Source organism: Tachyglossus aculeatus, chromosome 15, assembly GCF_015852505.1.
Source record: "Tachyglossus aculeatus isolate mTacAcu1 chromosome 15, mTacAcu1.pri, whole genome shotgun sequence".
Taxonomy (NCBI): domain Eukaryota; kingdom Metazoa; phylum Chordata; class Mammalia; order Monotremata; family Tachyglossidae; genus Tachyglossus; species Tachyglossus aculeatus.
In genome coordinates, this window is record NC_052080.1 from 9903035 (window position 1) to 9922501 (window position 19467).

General features: G+C 43.2%; 1 protein-coding gene across 4 annotated transcripts in view; it reads right to left on the reverse strand.

Annotated features, from left to right (window-relative positions):
• The window catches only part of TBL1X (transducin beta like 1 X-linked), a 219934-nt gene that overhangs the window by 11978 nt on the left and 188489 nt on the right, over positions 1–19467 (reverse strand). For all 4 annotated transcript variants that reach the window (XM_038757106.1, XM_038757107.1, XM_038757108.1 and 1 more), the window contains 7 exons: positions 18147–18292; positions 16210–16480; positions 12862–12994; positions 9621–9762; positions 7229–7292; positions 7012–7109; positions 2957–3017 (listed from right to left, as the gene is read on the reverse strand). In XM_038757106.1, the coding sequence (XP_038613034.1) occupies positions 2957–3017; positions 7012–7109; positions 7229–7292; positions 9621–9762; positions 12862–12994; positions 16210–16480; positions 18147–18292 (915 nt within the window). The remainder of the gene's footprint in view (positions 1–2956; positions 3018–7011; positions 7110–7228; positions 7293–9620; positions 9763–12861; positions 12995–16209; positions 16481–18146; positions 18293–19467) is intronic.

Sequence of the window (19467 nt, forward strand, 5' to 3'; positions counted from 1 at the left end):
CAACACATCATAGCCAGAATGGCACAGCATTAATGCAAATCTGGAGCTTGAGACTATCTTGATAGTCTTCCTTTCAGCATCATGAAAGATGTCCATTGGGTCCATGCCTGACAAACTGTATGCACTCAATAAATATTATTGACGGATTAATTAGTAGAGCCAAGAGAACAGGTTCTGATCTCAGGAAGATAGTGGAGGAGCCCTTAGGGTCTCAGAAACACTCCAGGCCTCAGTTTATAGGACTCATTACATATAGTAGATCTGCCTTGTCTATAAAACACATGGTACTCGAACCACATAGTACACCTATAAGTGTACTTAAAATACCCATGCCCCACTCTGAATATATACGATACATGATATACTGGCCTTGTCTATGCCACACTTCAAATGCACACTGCTCTTAGTTCACCTGCCCAGCCTGGAGTGTCCATTTCAATTTGGATTATTTGGTAGAAATCATAGCTATGTGAGCTCTCGGGGCTTTCCCGTATTATTCAGGCATCTGCTTGTTCACTACAGAGTCCTCAGAATAGCCTGTAATTGTGCAGATTGGTGTAATCACCTCTAGTTATGAGATGAAAGAATTCTGAGAGGCCACCTGGCCTACCATTAACAGATGTCACTAAAGCACAAAGGGAGGCCAGTTCTGCACCAGGTGAGAAGTCACCAAGGGCTAGAATGACTAAGGCCATTTGGAAATGGATCCACTAAAAGGCATTCATTTAACAGAGGCACCTCAGTGAGTCTGCATCTGAGTCAGAATGAGAATGTAGATTTCTAGTTCTTCCGACTCAATCTCTTATTTCTTTATTTAATGGGCTGAACCTTCCCACTTTCCCTTCTAATTGCAGGGATTCCATTAACTTGACTGTACAACTCTATGCCCAGAGGGAAGAAGCTAGGTGGGAAGAGCAGGCTAAAGGTTGCTAAGGGAGTTTTTAATGATATGAATCACAAGAGCAAAGGGCTTCCCTTTTTATACTTGCCAAGCGGTAGTCCTAACTACAGCACCATTATCCATATAGCATCTCCCCTATTTACCCAGAGGAATCAAAGACATCATCAGTCCTGTCAGATTGAGAGATGATCCAGAGGACAAAAGCTACAGTTGATTCTCATTTGAAAGCAGAAAATTAGTCCAATAATGGACTCTAGAGGGGTGCTTTGCCAGGGAGGTTCTAGGAACCCATTAGGGAATGGGAAGTTCTGACTGGGGAATGGGAAGTTCTGATGAATGAATACTAGACAGTAATGACTAAGGCTGAGATACACCAACCATTAAAATCCACGAAGAAAAACTCTCCATCGAGACTTGTCCCTTGGTTAGAATTTTCCCAGGCCCTGGGAGGAGACGCACATCTGAGCTCCAGAGAGCTGTCATCAGCCAGATTTCTCCCAAACAAAGGCTTGTTTTGAGAATGCCAGGTAAAATGGGAGACATGGAAAGAACAGGTTCTCAAGGGAGTGAGAACACTTTGGTCCTGGCATTGTGGCTGGGAGTGGTTGTCTCCCCAACTAGATTGCAAGCTCCTTGACGGCAGGGATTATGCATGGTAACCACGTTCTCTAAACTGCACAGTACAGTGATCTGCCTATGCTGGGTGTACAACAAATATGATTGATTGAGGCTGAGAGGATTCCACTGTGAGCTGGCAGAACTGCAAATCCAGCTTGGGAGAATCCATTCTCACCATGCAAGAGTGATATATGAGGGGATGGATGACTCAGAAGGGAAAATTGTCCCTCTAATAACCTTCACATCTTAGCTGTAATCAATCATTGGTACTTATTGAGCACTTACTGTGTGCACAGCACTGTACTAAGCTCTTGGTAGAGTACAATAGAACAGAGTTGGCAGATAATTTCCCTGCCCACAAGGAGTAATTCTCACCTGGGTTCAGCAATATCTCTTAATAATCAGACTTTCTTAGAGGACCAGTGCCCATAAAATCATATAAAGAATCACTCTGTCAGGGGATGTGGAGCTGTTTGGTCTAAGATGGCAACAAGTGCATCTCAGCGGAAGCATAATTATTAGCTATCCCAACATGGGTCAAATGAAAATATCCTCCCTGAAGGCTTGGCAATGGCATTTGAGGGCTATTCCTTTATGTCCAAACACTGGAATCAAATTACTAATTAGCATCCAATGTGTTACAGCATTCAAAGCACTTTGGGCCTGAACATATTACCTCAGTTTCATCTCAACAACAGAAACATTTAGAGTTTTAGAATTCTCCAAACACAAAAGAAATCCACAATGAATGGTGGGCATGAAGTTTTGACTTGTTATTTCCCTGGCCCTCAAAGGATAGATTGGAAAAGGCCAGGCAAAAAGTAGAAACAGTCTTGTAGTAGCAAAGCTTGTGATACAAAAAGAAGAACATCTATTTCTGTAAGTGTATATGATATGAGGACAGCACCTCTGAAATCACAGAAATAATTATATATATATATGTATATATATATATATATATATATATATATATATATAAATGTTTATATTTAAATCAAGAAATACAAGTGTAGGATTTTTTTTTCCTACACCAGAATCCTGGCTTCTTTTCCCATATTTTCCTACCCATTCTCTCAATTCAAAATCACAACCTTCAACTGGCAATCTAGCCATCCAATGAAAATACTAAAAAGAGGGACAATTGAAAATACTCCTAAAATATATGGGCACACATGGCTTCAGTCCTTAGGGACCTATTCAAAACTGAGTTGCAAATCCCCTTCTCGGGTGAATGAATTCCTCTCAGGGAAGCTTACTGGCTAAGGAGGAGAAATTTTCTATTCCATGTCTTCAAGAGCCTACTTCTGTTTGCCTCTTACCCCATCAGGTATCTAAATTACACTCAACTAGTCGCTTAAGCTGCGGGGCAAATTGAATGACAGATTTTTTATATGACTCCAGATTTCTATTCCCAAGTAACAGAAAATTAAAAATTACCTGAGTGAAAAGGAAACTGTTGTTTAGCCTCTCCTGTATGGGCATCCCAAATTATTGTTGTCTGTACTCCGAGGAAAAAAAAAGAAAGAGAAAAAGTTAGTGACTGCTCTTTCTTGGAAGTTACTTTGGGGAAAAAAAAACTGTGTTTTAAGAAATTTAGTAGGATAAATCAAGTTTTAATTATTACCAGTATTTCTAAATATATTAGAATCTACCATCTTGGATGAGGATCAGAAAACAGTAGGATTCTTAAATGCCTTTTCTGTTAATTAAATAAAAATCACCAAAATCTAGGACAGCTAGAAGCAGCGTGGCTCAGTGGAAAGAGCACAGGCTTTGGAGTCAGAGGCCATGGGTTCGAATCCTGCTCCACCACAAGTCTACTGTTGACCTTGGGCAAGTCACTTAACTTCTCTGAGCCTAAGTTACCTCATCTGTAAAAATGGGGATTAAGAATATGAGCCCCCCGTGGGACAACTTGATCACACTGTATCCCCTCCAGCGCTTAGAACAGTGCTTTGCACATAGTAAGCACTTAACAAATGCCATCATTATTTTATTGGACAAGGAATCGTCAAGAACTAAATGATGTTAAAACTTAAATTCCTTTTTTTGTCAGAATTGGGCCAAATAACGCTTAAAGTTAAGGTATTTAAACATTTCCAATGGCATAACTTTATTTTCCAGAAAGATAATCTTATTTTAAGCATTGTGGGGACTGATTAACTCTTAAAACACTGGGGTCCTATTTAGTGGATTGTGACAGTAATCTATTGTCACAATGAGAAGCAGTGTGGTCTAGTGGAAAGAGCCTGGGCGTCAGAGGGCCTAAGTTCAAATCCTGCCTCCAGTCACTTGTCTGCTGTGTGACCTTGGGAAGTGTCACTTAACTTCTCTGTGCCTCAGTTAACTCAACTGCAAAATGGAGATTAAACTGTGAGCCCCAAGTTGGGCAGGGACTATTTCCAACCTGATTACTTTATATCTACCCCAGCACTTATTACAGTGCCTGGCATATATAGTAAATGCTTATAGTAAATGTCATTTAAAAAAAAAGCAATTCTCCATTTTGGGGTTTCTACATCCAGGGACTTTATAAAGTGTGTTTTGTAGCTTTTAAAAATAGTTAGAAAAGCACATTGCCACTGCTTTGTTATCCCTGGGCAGGACATTAAAATTTGTAAAATAAAACTTAGCAAGTAGCATGCTATCACAGACACCAAATGCAATTTGCATATTTTCCGTATTTGCAAGAAGGCAGCATGGCCTAATGGAAGAGGACAGGACTGGAAATCAGGAGTCCCATTTCTACCACTGGCCAGCTGGGTGACTTTGGGTGACTCACTTAACCTCTCTGGGCCTATCTCCTCATCTATAAAATGGGGATAAGGCAGATTGCGAGCCCTCTGTGGGTCAGGTACTATGTCCAATCTCAAAACCTTGTATTTATCTCAGTGCATAGCACGCAGTAAGTGCTTAATAAATGCCATAATAAAGATGCTATGGGTTTCCCTCATCAATCAGGATTTCACCAACCATATTATTTATATTCAATGACTGCTCTGCTGCCATTCTTGCTACCACGATATACAATATTGAGCAATCACTCTTTTCTGTGGCTGCATATCATCCCATAACCTGCCCATTCAAGTGGCCCAAAGTCTCATTCGCCACCTCAGTCTTCAACTGCTCTGTGCTTCAGGCCAGTAGGGTCCCAATTTGGCACATTGCAGTTCACTGTTACTCTGGCTGCCCTTCATTATGGCCCCTAAAGGAAGAGCGAGAGGGCAGTGGGTGAGGAGGACAGAGACAGTGATGGATTCGGAGATGTTGGAAAGCCTGGCATGCAAATTTTGTCTATGGGAAAGTGTTTTGGTGTAAACAGAACCATTACGGAAAGGGAGAGATGCCCAGTAGGATGGAAGCCACTAAACTGCCTAGTCTATTTGCTCTATAAGTCCTAGGTCTCTCCCCCTACAGATTTTCACCAGCAATGGGGACTTTCAGGAGCCTAACTCCAGCAGTTGGTGGGGAAAATCTGTATAAAGTGTTTATATACAGATCATTACTATGCGCTAAGTGACTGTAGCACAGAACTAAATAGAACTCTAATGGCCCAAAAGAGTTAATGTGCCTTTCAAAGTACATCATTTATTTCCAGGGAGTCACTCACACCCTGAAAGAATGTCTAATCATGTACAGCATCAATAGCTGAGTGATCTCAACAATCAAGTAAGTGTTTACACATATATTCTTTGGAATCAGACACACACACACACATACATTAATATATTGTCAGTGTACAAAAGAGATTAAATCCTTAGCTTGTTTTGAATGCCTGTTTTTTTTAAACAGGAAAATTGGCAGCTATAATTTGATTGAGGGATATCTTTGAAGAAAATAAGCAGTGTGGCCTAGTGGACAGAGCATAGGCCCGGGAATCAGAAGGACCTGGGTTTTAAACCCCGCTCCGCCATTTGTCTACTGTGTGATCTTTGGCAAGTTACTTCACTTCTCAGTGCCTCAGTTATTCATCTGTAAAATGGGGATTTAGACTATCTGAGCTCCATGTGGGACATGGACTGGGTCCAACCTGATTAGTTTGTATCTACCCCAGCACTCAGTACAGTGCCTGGCACGCTGCTGTTGTTGTTTTATGCTGTCGAGTCATGTCTGACCCCCATAGCACGGTCATGAACACATCTCTACCAGAATGCTCCACCTCCATCTGCAATCATTCTGGTAGTGTACCAATACAGTTTTCTTGGTAAAAATACGGAAGTGGTTTACCATTGCCTCCTTCCGCGCAGTAAACATGACTCTCCACCCTTGACTCTCTCCTATGCTGCTGCTGCCCGGCACAGGTGAGTAGTTAACAAATACCATTTAAAAAAAAAACCTTGAGAATGAAGGCTTAATGGTATTTATGATAACCACAGGAGAAGAGCAGGAATGCCAAAGTACTGGCTTGAAAAGTTAGTGTTTCCCAGAAGGATTTCCGGTACTCTTCCAGTGAGCCAGTGGCCCATATATGAGCAACTCTGAAAAATGTGACATACCAACTTTAAAGGCTGATCAGTTGATGTTACCAAGACTACCCATGATCAGCATGGCCTAGTGGATAGAGCGCGGGCCTTGAAGTTAAGTTGTCATGGGCTCAAATCCCAGCTCTTCCACATGTCTGCTGTGTGATCTTGGGCAAGTCACTTCATTTCTTTGTGCCTCAGTTACCTCATCTGTAAAATGGGGATTGACACTGTGAGCCCTACATGGGACAAGGACTGTGTCCAACCCTATTTGCTTGTAACCACCCCAGCGCTTAGTAAAGTGCCTGGCATATAGTAAGTACTTACCAAATATCATAATTATTATTATTACTATTATGAATAGCTCCTGATATTAGGCAACTTTCCTGTTCATCAAATTAGAAAGAAAATGAGTTGTTGTTGGGAAGAGGGTGATCTTACCCACTCAGTTATATTGTTCTCTTCCAAGAATGTAGTACAGTGCTTTGCACACAGTGAGCACCAAATTCATCTGTTGTGAGAAGAGCTAGGACAAGGTTCAGCAATGTCCATAAGCACTGAGTGACACCAGGGATTAGAAAAATCATAGGCTACACTGTCAAGTCTAAGGTATATTGGCAGATGGGAGAAAGAGGGAGGGAGAAGAAAAGAGGGAGAATATGAAGGGAAGAGAGAGAAAGACAGCGAAGGGAGTGTGGAGAGCATCATAAATGTCTTTGGGACTCATTTAGAGTGGATTCCAGCTTGTACAAACAGACTGAGAACTTTACCAATCTCCTGTGAGATGTATTTCATGCACATTTCAAAAGAAGATAATCCAGCTCACCACAGGGTATAAATTTATTCACCTTCAGAATAACCCACCCTCTTCTCTTCAAAGAGATGAAGACTCACTACAATCCACGAACCTCAAGTGTATTCTTATGACTGCTCGAGGCAGCCCGCATAAAAATTCAAAGTAAGGATTCTTTAGCTTTGAAGGCCCACAAGACATTCTTACTCAAGAAATAAAAGTTTTCCCATACTCACTTTGTCAACACCGGCACTCAAAATGTAATTCCCCTTTTTGTTCCATTTCAGAGCAAAGATGGGACCTTTATGTTGACCTAAGGTGCTTGCTAAATTACCTGTTATTGAAAACAGAAGATGAATCAGGCTGAGCACATTGTTCGGTTACTTGAATCAAAAAAAGACGATCCCAGCAGTGGGTGTTTTATACTTTAAAAAACACATGCACAAGACTTACCATCTTCGGTCCATATTCTTGCAAAACCATCATATGAACCAGTGGCCAATAGCGTTCCATCACTCTGTTAAAAGGGAAAAAAGCAATAAAATGATTTTGGGATAGGAAGAGACTACAGAGGCAGCTTTTGCCCACCCTTCATTATTTTCTGATGTGACTGTCACCCACCAAAGATCCTAATGCTAAGGAGAAGCACCTAGAGTTAGAAGAGGTAAACTGGGATGGTGATAATAGCATTTTTTGAGCTTATGCCAACTTCAAATATGCCATTAAATACTTTTACTGTAATTTAACATCTGTCTCCCCCTGTAGACTGCAAGCTCCTGGTGGGCATGGACTATGTCTACCAACTCTATTATACTGTACTTTCCCAGAAGCTTAGCACAATGCTTTGCACACAGTAAGCACTCAATAAATATGACTGACTGTGGTTGTCGTATCTTCCCGAACCACCTAGCATGGTGCTCAGCAACCTGTGCCCACTCTTTGTGATAAAGGTGACCACCTGATGGAAGAAAGAATTCTTCTGTGTGACCTTGGGCAAGTCACTTAACTTCTCTGTGCTTCAGTTACCTCATCTATAAGACTGTGAGCACCAAGGGGGACATGGACTGCGTCCAATATTAGCTTGTATCTACCCCAGTGTTTAGTACAATGTCTGACACACAGTAAGTACATAACAAATACCATAAAAAAAGAACTTGAAACCAAATGCTGAAAACTAAATGTGTAGTTCTTGCAGGTCTATTGATTAGTAAGCCTTATTTTTTGTATGAGTCATCAAATAACTTCTACTAAGCCTCTTTGATTATGCTTGCTCCTAATTAAAACCTGATGCATAGAAGAATAAAGCGGAGCAATAAAAACATTATAAAAGCTTGTATTTTCATCTCCTTGGAAACACTATAATGTGCAAAACGCACTATGGTTTTAATTAATGAAAGCAGTAAAATCACCCAGTAGAGAAGGTACAGAAAATATTCTTGGCTATTTAAACAAATGTTATCTTTCTTGCCCTTTTCAAGTTAATAGCTAGAATGGAGAATTACTGACTGGGTCATAGCACTGCAAAATTTTACAAAAACACTGCGAAATATGTTGTGGCAGTCAGAGAAACACATCAAAGGAAGAACAAGATGACAATGGAGGGGGCTAAACTGTCTGGGATGTACACAAATGCGCTCTTAAAAAGACCATCCTTTCTAGTAACACACTTGGTAGCAAGCTACAGTCGGTCTCCTAGACTGTACCCTCCTCAAGGACAAGAGATCGTCTTTATTTATTCTGATGTACTCTTCTGAGAGCTTACTGCAGTGTTCTGCATGCAGTAGGACCTCACTATATACTACTGATGGATTCATTGACTGATATGCAACTGACAGTTTCCTGCTTTTCTAAATTCCACTGCCAAGAAGCATCTAGAACAAAACTCTGATTCAATCAATCAATCAATAATTAGTCAATTGATTATATTCATTGAGCACTTACTCTAATAATACTACTACTAATAATAGTTGTGGTATTCATTAAGTGCTTACTCTGTGGTAGGCTCTGGTGGTAGAAACATGATAATCAGGTGGGACGCAGTCGCTATTCCACAATGGGCTCACACTCTAAGTGTGAGGGAGAGGAAGTACTAAGCAGTTGGGAGAGTTCAGTTGTGTAAGGAGGCATGATCCCTGCCCCCAAGGAGCTTACAGTCCAATGGGGGTGGTGAGAGTTTCTTCAGCAGTAGCAGATTCAGGTCATCTGACCAACGGACTCCTTCTGGAGAAGGTATGCACGTCCAGCAATAACAATTCAACTGGCCAATGCCTCAAGTGCCATGGAGAAACAGCGTGGCTTAGTGGAAAGGGCATGGGCTTGGGAGTCAGAGGACCTGGGTTCTTTCCCCGGCTCTGCCAACTGCTTGCTGTGGGACATTGGGCAAGTCACTTAATTTCTCTGTGCCTCAGTTCTCCTGTTTTAGACTGTGAACCCCATACGAGACAGGGATTTTGTCCAATGTAATTCACTTGTATCTACTCCAGCACTTAGAACAGTGTTTGATACATACAAAGTGCTTAAACATCATAAAAAGAAAAAAAGAGCCCAAGAGAGCCCTTTCGGAATGAAAATAAGGAAGACGCATGTATTTCCAGGAAGCACATGCAAGAGAGGCCCTGCTACATCACATGCCGTTGGCATCCTCTAGACTGTAAGCTCAGTGTGGGCAGGGATTGTCTCTATTGCTGGATTGTACTTTCCAAATGCTTCATACAGTGCTCTGTACACAGTAAGTGCTCAATAAATACATCTGAATAAATTAATTACAATGATATAGATGCAGAATGGTTATTAGTCGGTGATCATCTGCAGACAGTGAGACCCTGGATGGGACACATTTACTTACATTCCAGTCCAGTGAAGTAACATCTTTATTACTAGGGACGTCGTGCCCCCCTTCTCTTATACAGTGCCTCAAAACAAGCTGGGTCGACCCACCATTGCTGTTTTCGTTCAGATTCCATATTCGTGCCGTCGAGTCTCCAGATCTACAGAGGAAAACAGCACAAACACAATGAGCTCATGATAAGGCATTCTTAGTGAAATCCTTTCCCATCGACAGCTCTTGTTTCTTTTTCCACATCTGGAGCTCTAACAAAAGAGGGAAAAGCTCTTTTTGCTGATTTCAAATGTCACCCCAGTGTCCAGTTTTTGCAAAAGGAAAGCTGCAGTTGGCAGCCCTAACTGGTGGTCAGTATAATCCGTGGAAGATCAAACTTTTATTTTCAGAGGGGGAGGAAGGGGGGGGGAAAGAAAAGCACGTCTGGGAATTAAGCTCTGGCAGAGTTAGGGAAGGGTATGTCAAAAATTTGCAGTAGAACTGCTGTTTCTCCATTAGCCTATCACATTCTGAGGTCCCTGGCCACAGGGAGACTGAAGCAGTGTGTGCTGAAGGCAAATCACATTTGCCAGGCTGGTTGAGAGAAGTAGAATGTGTGGAGGGAAGAAGAGCGGTCCAGTGGAAAGCTCGTTGTGGGCAGGAAATGTGTCTGTTATATTGTACTTTCCCAAGCACTCAGTCCAGTGCTCTGCACACGGTACGCACTCAGTAAGTACGACTGATTGATGGATTGAAAGAGCATGGACCTAGGAGATGGAGGGCTGGAATAGAGACCCAGCAGTGCCACTGGTCTACTTACTACAGTGATATGGGACAAGGCTTGAGACAGTTTCCTCAGCTGCACAATGGGAATAACATCACCTGCCTTTCCCCACCTCCCCTCGCAGCGATGCTCTGAGGAAAAAGTGAGGTAATAAATGTGAAAGCACTCCGGAAATGACCAACTGCTGTATAAATTCAAGCTATTAGTATGATAATATAATAATAATAATAATAACTGTAGTATTTGTTATGCATTTGCTATGCGATGAGCACAGTACTAAGTTCCAGGGTAGATACAATACAACCTGATCAGACACAATCTCCATCCCATGTGGGGCCCAGTCTAAGGGGGACAGAAAGTATTTACAGGTAAGCAACCTGAGGCACAGACAAGTTGTGACTTGCCCAAGGTCACACAAAGGGGCATGAGGAGTGGCCTGCAATAGGACCTGAGCCTTCTGACTCCCAGGCCTCTGTGCTCTTTCAATCAATCAATCAATCGTATTTATTGATCGCTTACTGTATGCAGAGCACTGTACTAAGTGCTTGGGAAGTACAAGTTGGCAACAAATAGAGACAGTCCCTACCCAACAGTGGGCTCACAGTCTAGAAGGGGGAGACAGAGAACAAAACCAAACATATTAACAAAATAAAATAATAAATAAATAAATAAATAAAATAAATAATATAAAATGAATAAATAAAATAAAATAAATGCTCTTTCCTTTCCACCATGCTGCTTTCTTGAATAGTGTCCAGGAGTGGGACAAATGCTGGTTCTTTCTGGTGCCGGACAGCCCCAGCCCACATGCCCGTAACAGAAATAATTTGTAATCCATGTGTAACCTTTGAAAACCCCTGAGATTTAAACCACCCCCTCCCCTATCGTGCAGCTCCATACCCAGTACAATGACATGACTGGCCCTGGTGGCCTGGGATTCTCCCCGAGTCTGGCTGAGGCAATGAGACTGTGGCTTCGCTCCCATCGAAGGCCATGGGGGAGCTATCTGCTGTCCCCACAGCCCAAGATTTCAGCCTTCCCAATGCTAAGAACGCTTGGGAAAATTGAAAGACTTGGAGGCCCTGGGCCAGAGGGGGCCGTTCATTTGCCATTTGGCTCATCTCCGCTGTTCTGGCTATTTGGCCGAGTTACGCCTTTTGAGTACCCACAAGGACCCTACTGGAGTTAATAATGATAGCATTTATTAAGCGCTTACTATGTGCAAAGCACTGTTCTAAGCACTGGGGAGGTTACAAGGTGATCAGGTTGTCCCACGGGGGGCCTCAGTCTTAATCCCCATTTTACAGATGAGGTAACTGAGGCCCAGAGAAGTGAAGTGACTTGCCCAAAGTCACACAGCTGGCAATTGGCAGAGTCACACTGATACTGCTCCTGCTAGTGTCACAGCTGGGTCAGCAGGCCTGGGGCTAAAGGATAAGCAAATAAGCACCAAGTACAGTTCTTGGCATGCAGTAAATGCTCAATAAATAGCACTGACTGATTGACAGAAAATCTGCACCCACTGTTGCCCTCCCCTGGGTCACAGTTCTGGGAGGTGGAAATTGATGGAGGCTGAAAGACTGGGATTGGGGTCACTCAAGCCTCTCCCACTCAAATACGCTCAGGTTCTGGTCTTCAGCAACCACAAGGTCTACCCTTGTGGAGCTCTGGGAAGTGAACTTTCACCTGTCAGGACAAGCCTCCAGCAGGAGTCTCTAAGACAACAGTGTGCCGGCTCCTCTAAGGTATGGAGAACTTCTTGGGGGGAATCCACGGACCCCAACTCTAGGGGCACTGGGGGAAGAGGAAAATGTGCCCTATGGACTTGGTACCTTGAGCTTCCTCTATCCACTCCCCGGATGCCTTTTGCGTGGTCTGAAAGCTGAAGCCAGGACAGGCTTGATGGCTGGGACTCCTTTCATTTGCGGTTTTAAGCAGGGGATAGGCAGTGCAGCCCCATCAGTACCCTCTGGCTTTGAGGGGTGAAAGCACTGTCCTGAGTCCAGCTGGCCTGGACTGTTTCCTGTGTGTTCTCTTCCTAGCCCTGGCTGCAGGGAGAGTCCATGCTTCCCTCTCCCTGACCTGAGTCTATCAATTCACTTCCCTGAATGCGTGCTTGTGTGCATGCTTGTGTGTGTACATGTGTATGCTTTTCTGAGTGTCTCCTTTCCAGGGTTTGGATGGCTTCTCATAGATCTAGGGAACCCCTCCCATCCCCAAAATGAAAGCCAGCAGCCCAGAGCATTTATGGGCAAATCCTTATCCTCTGCTCCTTCCTCTCTATGTAATTCATTTTAATGTTTGTCTCTCCCTGTAGTCTATCAGCTTCTGGAGGGCAGGGATGGGGTCTCCCAACTGTATTGTACTGTATGTTCCCAGGCACTAAGAACAGTAGGCACTGCACACAGGAAATTCTGAATATATACCACTGATTGATTGAGTGGTTACAGCTGCTGATGGAAAGAGTTTCAGTCCTGATCTTACCCAGAGGCTAGGAGATCACTGACAGGGTTCCAGGCACAAATAAACACTTCAGATTCATGACCCCGGAGGACCGTGGCTTTGTTGGGTGGAATCTCAACATCTCCATCAATTTCCATTGGTTTTGAATGATTATCTGAGGGAGGAAAGAGACAGCAAAAGGCATAGGGCTTGAAATCAAAATGCAACTGAGTCGTAATGAGGCTTAGCTAGCTCATCATTTGCATGCACAAATCAAAGTGTCACTAGGGACTCCCACAAGTTCTCTATTCTATGTGTTAATTGAAACTTTCATTATTTAACATTAAGCAAGCACCAAGAGCGAGGAGAAAGTATAAAGGCAGGCTTCCTGCTCTGGGGGAGATTCCATTATGAAATGTTCCAGGTGACACGGCCTTAAAGAGATTGTAGTGAGGGCCTCCCTGCCGTGAATATATGAATTTTCTCATGACATATTTGCTGCTGCATACTGGATATTATTTTTCAATTTAAACACTCTATTGTTTAAGCATTCATTCACCCTCAGTTTCTGTCCGTCTCTTCCTAGATTATATACTCCTTGAGGGCAAAGAGTATATAACAGTATACTAATAGTAATGAAAACTGTGGCACTTTTTAAGCATTTACTATGTGCCAAGTACTGTACTAAGGACATACAGACTGGACATAGTCCCTGTCCCACATGGCCTCACAGTCCAAGCGAAAGAGAGAATAAGGATTTAATCCTGATTTTACAGACAAGGAAATGGAGGCAAAGAAGTCATGGGGTTTGCCCAAGGTCTCACAGCAGGTAAATGGCAGAGCTGGGATTAGAACCCAGGTCCTCTGACTCCCAGTCCTACACCTCCTCTATTACGTACTCTCCCAATTGCGTAGTACAGTGCTTTACACCCAGTAGGTGCTCAGTAAATAGTATTGACTGACTGCATTCTTCAGTTTTTCTACCCATTTCTCCCAAAATGAGAAAAAGGGGCTTAATGAACCTTGGAGAAATAAAATTCAGTTAATCACATTTTACAGTAAATGAGACAGTACAGTCAAGGCTAATATGCAATTTGAGAGCAAATTTCGCCCCATCATGAGAGTGAGGAAAGGTTTATCACACTGAGCATTTTAAAAAGGAACATCTTGCCCCAGAGAGCTGAACACACAGCTGCCTCATCCTGGCTACTTCCTGAGTGGTTGCTTGACCTTTGCAAGTCTCAGCTTTACCATCTGCTAAATAATATTAATGTTGGACCTTCTAGTTTTTGTCTTTGTGGAGGGAATTTGGACTTTTCTTTTTAATTTTAAGGCACTATATGAGTTTAAAGTGTTACTTTTATTCATTTGATTTTACTGAAAGAAACAGGCAGAGAGAGAGGGAGATGAAGCATATAACAGCACATTAAGTGTTGACATTAGCTAAGGATTTAGCGGCTTGCTCTATGTGCAATTCGCTGCTCTGAAAACTAGACAAGGCTTCTATTGAAAAATGGAGTCCCTTTACGTAACATATTCTATTGAACAGGCAAATTTCCAAAGGCCAGGGCCAGGGATAGATTTGGGTTTACCTGGACAGTAGGGTACTAAAAAAAAAAAGAACCCAACAAAAAATCAAAACCATCCCTAAAATTGTTGGGTAGGGACCGTCTCTATATACATTGCCGACTTGTACTTCCCAAGTGCTTAGTACAGTGCTCTGCACACAGTAAATGCTCAATAAATACAATTGAATGAATGAATGAACTAAGTTTATTTAAAAGTCACTACAAATGAGAAGCAGATTGCATTTAAGTTACAATGTCAATTTGGCAATATATAGAGAGTTCCAAAAGGGATTAAAACCTTGGAATTTTGAAAGAGTCCTTTCTTATCATTTCAAAGTCTGCAAAGCTCTGGTGACTTCTAAATATCACAATATGTTTAAAAAGGTGAACTATTCTTTGTAATGGCAGAGAAAAAACGTGACAGGGATGATTGCTATTTCCTAAAAGTGAGTTTAATGGACTCAAAGAGATCATTGAACAAACAAAAAATGAAAAAGAACATTAGAACCTAAATTCTATCTGTCTCTCCCTGGGCAGCAAAGCAACTTGTTTGCCTGGTCTCTAGGAAGCAATCCCAGTGTTGACCAGTTTAAATTCCTCTTCCCTGATCCTGAGTTTTCCCAACTCAGACAGCAATACATTTTAACCATTCTTTTTAGGAAATTCTAGACTTGGCCCTCTGGTGGGAGAAGTGACTTCATTAAATGATGTGCTCAATCCCCCGCCCCTGCTGCTGGGCAGAGTATCCGTCCAGCTGCTATGGGGTGTGGACACCGGAGGCCTCTTAATCCCCATCAGCTGTCAATTTTACATTTTCCTTGGCCTCAGGGATATGGACAAGAGCATGTGAAAGGTATGTAGTCTCTGTGGCAACCAACGCAGCCGGTAAACCTTGCTGATGGTTAGCAATGTAGCTGTCATAAGCAGCATTTTCAGCAAACAAGGAAGATTCATTATTTAGACATATCCCAGGGTCTAGAGCCAAACCCACATCTAAATAAGTAACTGCCATCAGACAAGAGCAATCTCTCTCTCTCTCTTCCCCCTAAACCCCCTACCGGGTAGGAGGAGCAAGCCCCACTCTGCCCCAAGGTAGAAGACACAGTTCCAAGAATATTGCTGGGCTGCCTTCCCAACTGGTTCCCAGATTTCTGAGGGCAAGCCTGAAGCTTCAGAGTTGTTCTGGGGGAAGGGGAAGTTGGGGGCTTGTAGTTGAGTGAGATTCCCACACCAGCAGAAGAGTTTTGGGGTTTATTCACTGGAGCTCCATGACTGATCCTCCTCATCCTCTCTCTATTGTACCAGGAAAGCCAGCAAAAAGAAAAGATGGGAATGAAGTGGCATTTGTTACGCACTTATTCTGTGTCAAGCCCTGGTACAATAAAATAAGATTCGACAGAGTCCATTTCCCACCCAGGGCTCACAGTCTAAGGGGGATGGAGAAGTACAGTGACTTGCTGTAGGTCAAACAGCAGACAAGTGGCAGGGCTAGGATGAGGACCCTTGTTGCCCATGTCCCAGTCCCTGGCTCTTTCCGTCAGGCCTTGCTCCTGCTCTCCAAAATGGTGTCTTTCCAATCTGTTAACTCTTGACACCTTCCCCACCCCCAGCACTGCCAAAGTTCCCCTTTCACCCTCACACTCGGAATGTAAAGTTGGCAGCTCTGAAATTGCTTTTACATTTTAGGGGATAATTGATATATCATCTCTGTGGGCCCTGCATATGAAAGCAACACTTTTACCAAGGAATTTTTGATCAATAGCTTTCAGCCCCTTTTCCGATAAAATCCTGTTATTTCCCAAGAGCCGAACCATGAGCATACTTATTGCATGGGCCCCGTTCTCCTCTCCATTCACAGTGGCTTCTCCATTCTTTGGTGGGGTTTGCTGCGAAACGGCAACAGGAGTAGCCGCTGCCGCCGCCGCCGCCGCAGCTGCAGTTGCTGCTGCCGCCGCTGCCGCCGCCGCCGCACTAGCTTGTTGTTGAGCTAATTTCTCTCGGAAGGCTTGTTGCCGGGTCTGCACAACGTCGGGCATCACGGCATCGATCAGAGACAGGGATTCTATTGGCCGACCATCGAATACTGTTCCATCCTGAGAAAGAAAGAAGATACGGTCCATCCTGGGCCAAGAAAAGAGATACGGGCTGGTGGTTTCCTTGGTGGGGGGGGGGGGGGGTAGAGGGAGTGGGGAGCGGGGAGAGAAAGAGAGGCGCCACCAGGGAGCGGTGGGAGAAATGTTCACCTTGGGTGGGCTGCAGTCTCACAACAATTCCGTAAAGCAGACTATTGGAGAAATTTGAAATTCCCAAGAGCAAGGGGAGTCACTCCTACCACACCAATGGACATAGGGAATAGGGTGACCAGCCAGTGGACTCTGACCTAGATACTGAAATAAGGAGCACAAGTGGGCACAATAATAATAGTAACAATAGAAATAGTATTTGTTAAGGACTTACTTTGGGCCAAGCACTGTACTGATCCCTGGGTTAGATGCAAACTAATCATTTGGGACATAGTCCCTGTCCCACATGGAGCTCACCATCTAAGGAGGGAGAACAAGTATCGGCTCCCCGTTTTATAGATGAGGAAGTTGGAGTACAGAGAATTTAAGTAGCTTGTCCAAAGTCACACAGCAGGCAAGTTGCATAGCTGGTCTCAAGTCTTCTGACTTCCAGCCCCATGCTCTTTGTGCCAGACACCACTACTCCAGCTGGCAAACAGCTCTTCTTTGTAAACTGCTTCTCTACCACCTCTACCCTCCCCACCTTCGGGTACAAATGGTCCTAGGCAGAGTCTAGACAGGATCTGCTAGGGGCCACCAGAGAAGTCAATAATCAGGGAGAGTAATCTGTTTTTTCTTTCCTGTGCAATGAGCAACATATATCCATCACCACCATGCTCAAGAGGCAAAATCGACTTCTCATCTTTACCACCAGATCATTCTTTCATCAAGGCACTTAAAAACCCCAGACACCCCTCTGCCTTCTCAGAAGCAACAGATGCATATTATTTTGAAACACAAAGGCTTGGTAAAGTCATGTCATGGCATCATAAGGACACACGAAGAGATCCCTTACAGAAATCGGCAGAATGTGAGGTCTGTGGTCAGGATGACTTCTGATTCCCACCCTTGCTCCAGAACTACTGTGTAGTCCTCCCGGTCAACCTAGGCACCGCTTCTGAGCTGCGGGGCAGGGGCTGAGCGGAAGGGAGGCTGAGTGTTTCAAATAAAAAATTGGACAGAAAGGCACCTAGCTCTATACCAGAACAAGACAAGGGACAGAGTAGCTGAAAATTGGGCCGGTACGATCACGTATAAAACCGGACAATTTGGGCCACTTAATTTTGCCCTCCCTGTTTGTGTGGAAATCAAAGAGAATAGGGAATATGTCAAATGAGGTGTAGTCGAAAATATGGAGTGTTTATGTGGTTTGGCTTTATTTTCACACAGAAATCATTACCCTGTTTAAAGCCCTGAACAGTCCTCAACAACTTCCTATTTTTATTTCAATATAAGGAAGAGCCCCAAATCTATTAAGGCAATGAAATAATGTAAATAAATCCATAAACCCCACCCAACGTCTCTCAAGGGCCCTCTGGGAAATCTTCATTAAATTAACACTTGTTTTCAAAGACAGGAGTTTTGGAGCCATCCACCGGTGCTCTCCAAGGGTGTGATTTCATCCGCTGCCTCCTAGCCCGAAGTTAATTGCACAAGTGCACTTTGGGTCTGCCGCCATGGCAACGCGGGTACTTACTTCATTGATGCTGATCTCGGCCTCCACATACTGCAGGCCTTTCTGGAGAATGGAGATGAGGGCTGCAGGGGGCACTAGTGTTCCATTGATGTTGGACTGACTGATGTGACTTTCAATCCCGAATGTAAAGGCCGAATGGGAGAAGCCTGAAAGCAGAGAAGAAAGGCATGACACCAAACCCAAATTCACTGCCATAACGCACACCCCTTCATGTCTAAAGCTAATATTGTTTAAAGCCACTAGAAATGGGACTAGAAATGCGGGTAGGATATAAGGTTACCGGCTCAGACACAGAGGGAGCGTCTTTCGTTTTTCGTGGAGGTAGTGAAAAATAGGCAGAGAAGAAAATTTGCGTTAGAGGAGACAAGGAAACAAATTAACAAGCCAAAACAGTATAACAAATATGCTGCAAACATTTCTCTGATAACAACTGGACTCAAATCTCTTTCCCCTTATGTTAGTAAGTTGTCCAGAAGCTATGACTTAAATATTCATTTTCATGCAGGTCGTCTCTGCCAAGGGATTGGGGTAATTCGCACAGGGGAGATATTTTTCCCAAGAAGATAAGCAACGGTGAATCCTCTGCTCCCAGCTCTAATCGGTCAGGTGGAGCAAATTAATTCCAATATAAGATGACAAAAATGAAAGAAAGGCTCTCCGGGATCTATTTTTGGAGAGAGAAGCATTTTATCAATAAAAATGAATTAAGATTTATCCCTTCAAAGGCAAAATTGCAGTTCACCGATATTAATGTTCTGCTAAGGGCAGGTTTTCTTCCTCCCTCTATCTACTTCCTTATTACTGTTGTCTTCCTAAGAAGCTGATCATAATGAAGCACATGACAACTTAAATTAAAGGAGAAAGTGGAGTTGTGAAACAGTTTGGAATTGAGCACTTGGGAAAATGGGCAAAGAGTAATATATGATTATCTATATACATATATATATATATAATGTAAAGATAAAAAATGACAAGGAGCCTACATTAGAGAGGGGTGTGTGCATGCATGTGTATGTGTAAAAGGAAAGAGAATGGCATGTGAATTTAATTGTGGGAACATATTCATCAGTACACCGCACAGAAGAACCACAATCAACCATTATGGGCCTTAGGTGGTAGGAGTAATAACAATTTCATTCTTCAGAGGGAAGATTTCTTCCATGATTACGTAAATGACAAAGGAGAAGACTTCAAAACAAAGGTGCAGTAAAAACATGAACTTAGTGGGTTTTTTTAATCCTTTAATTGCAGAAATACCTGGGTTGTGGCTGGATGGCTCTGCCTCAGGACCTCCCGGCTCCCCCCTACAGTCTTTCCCCAC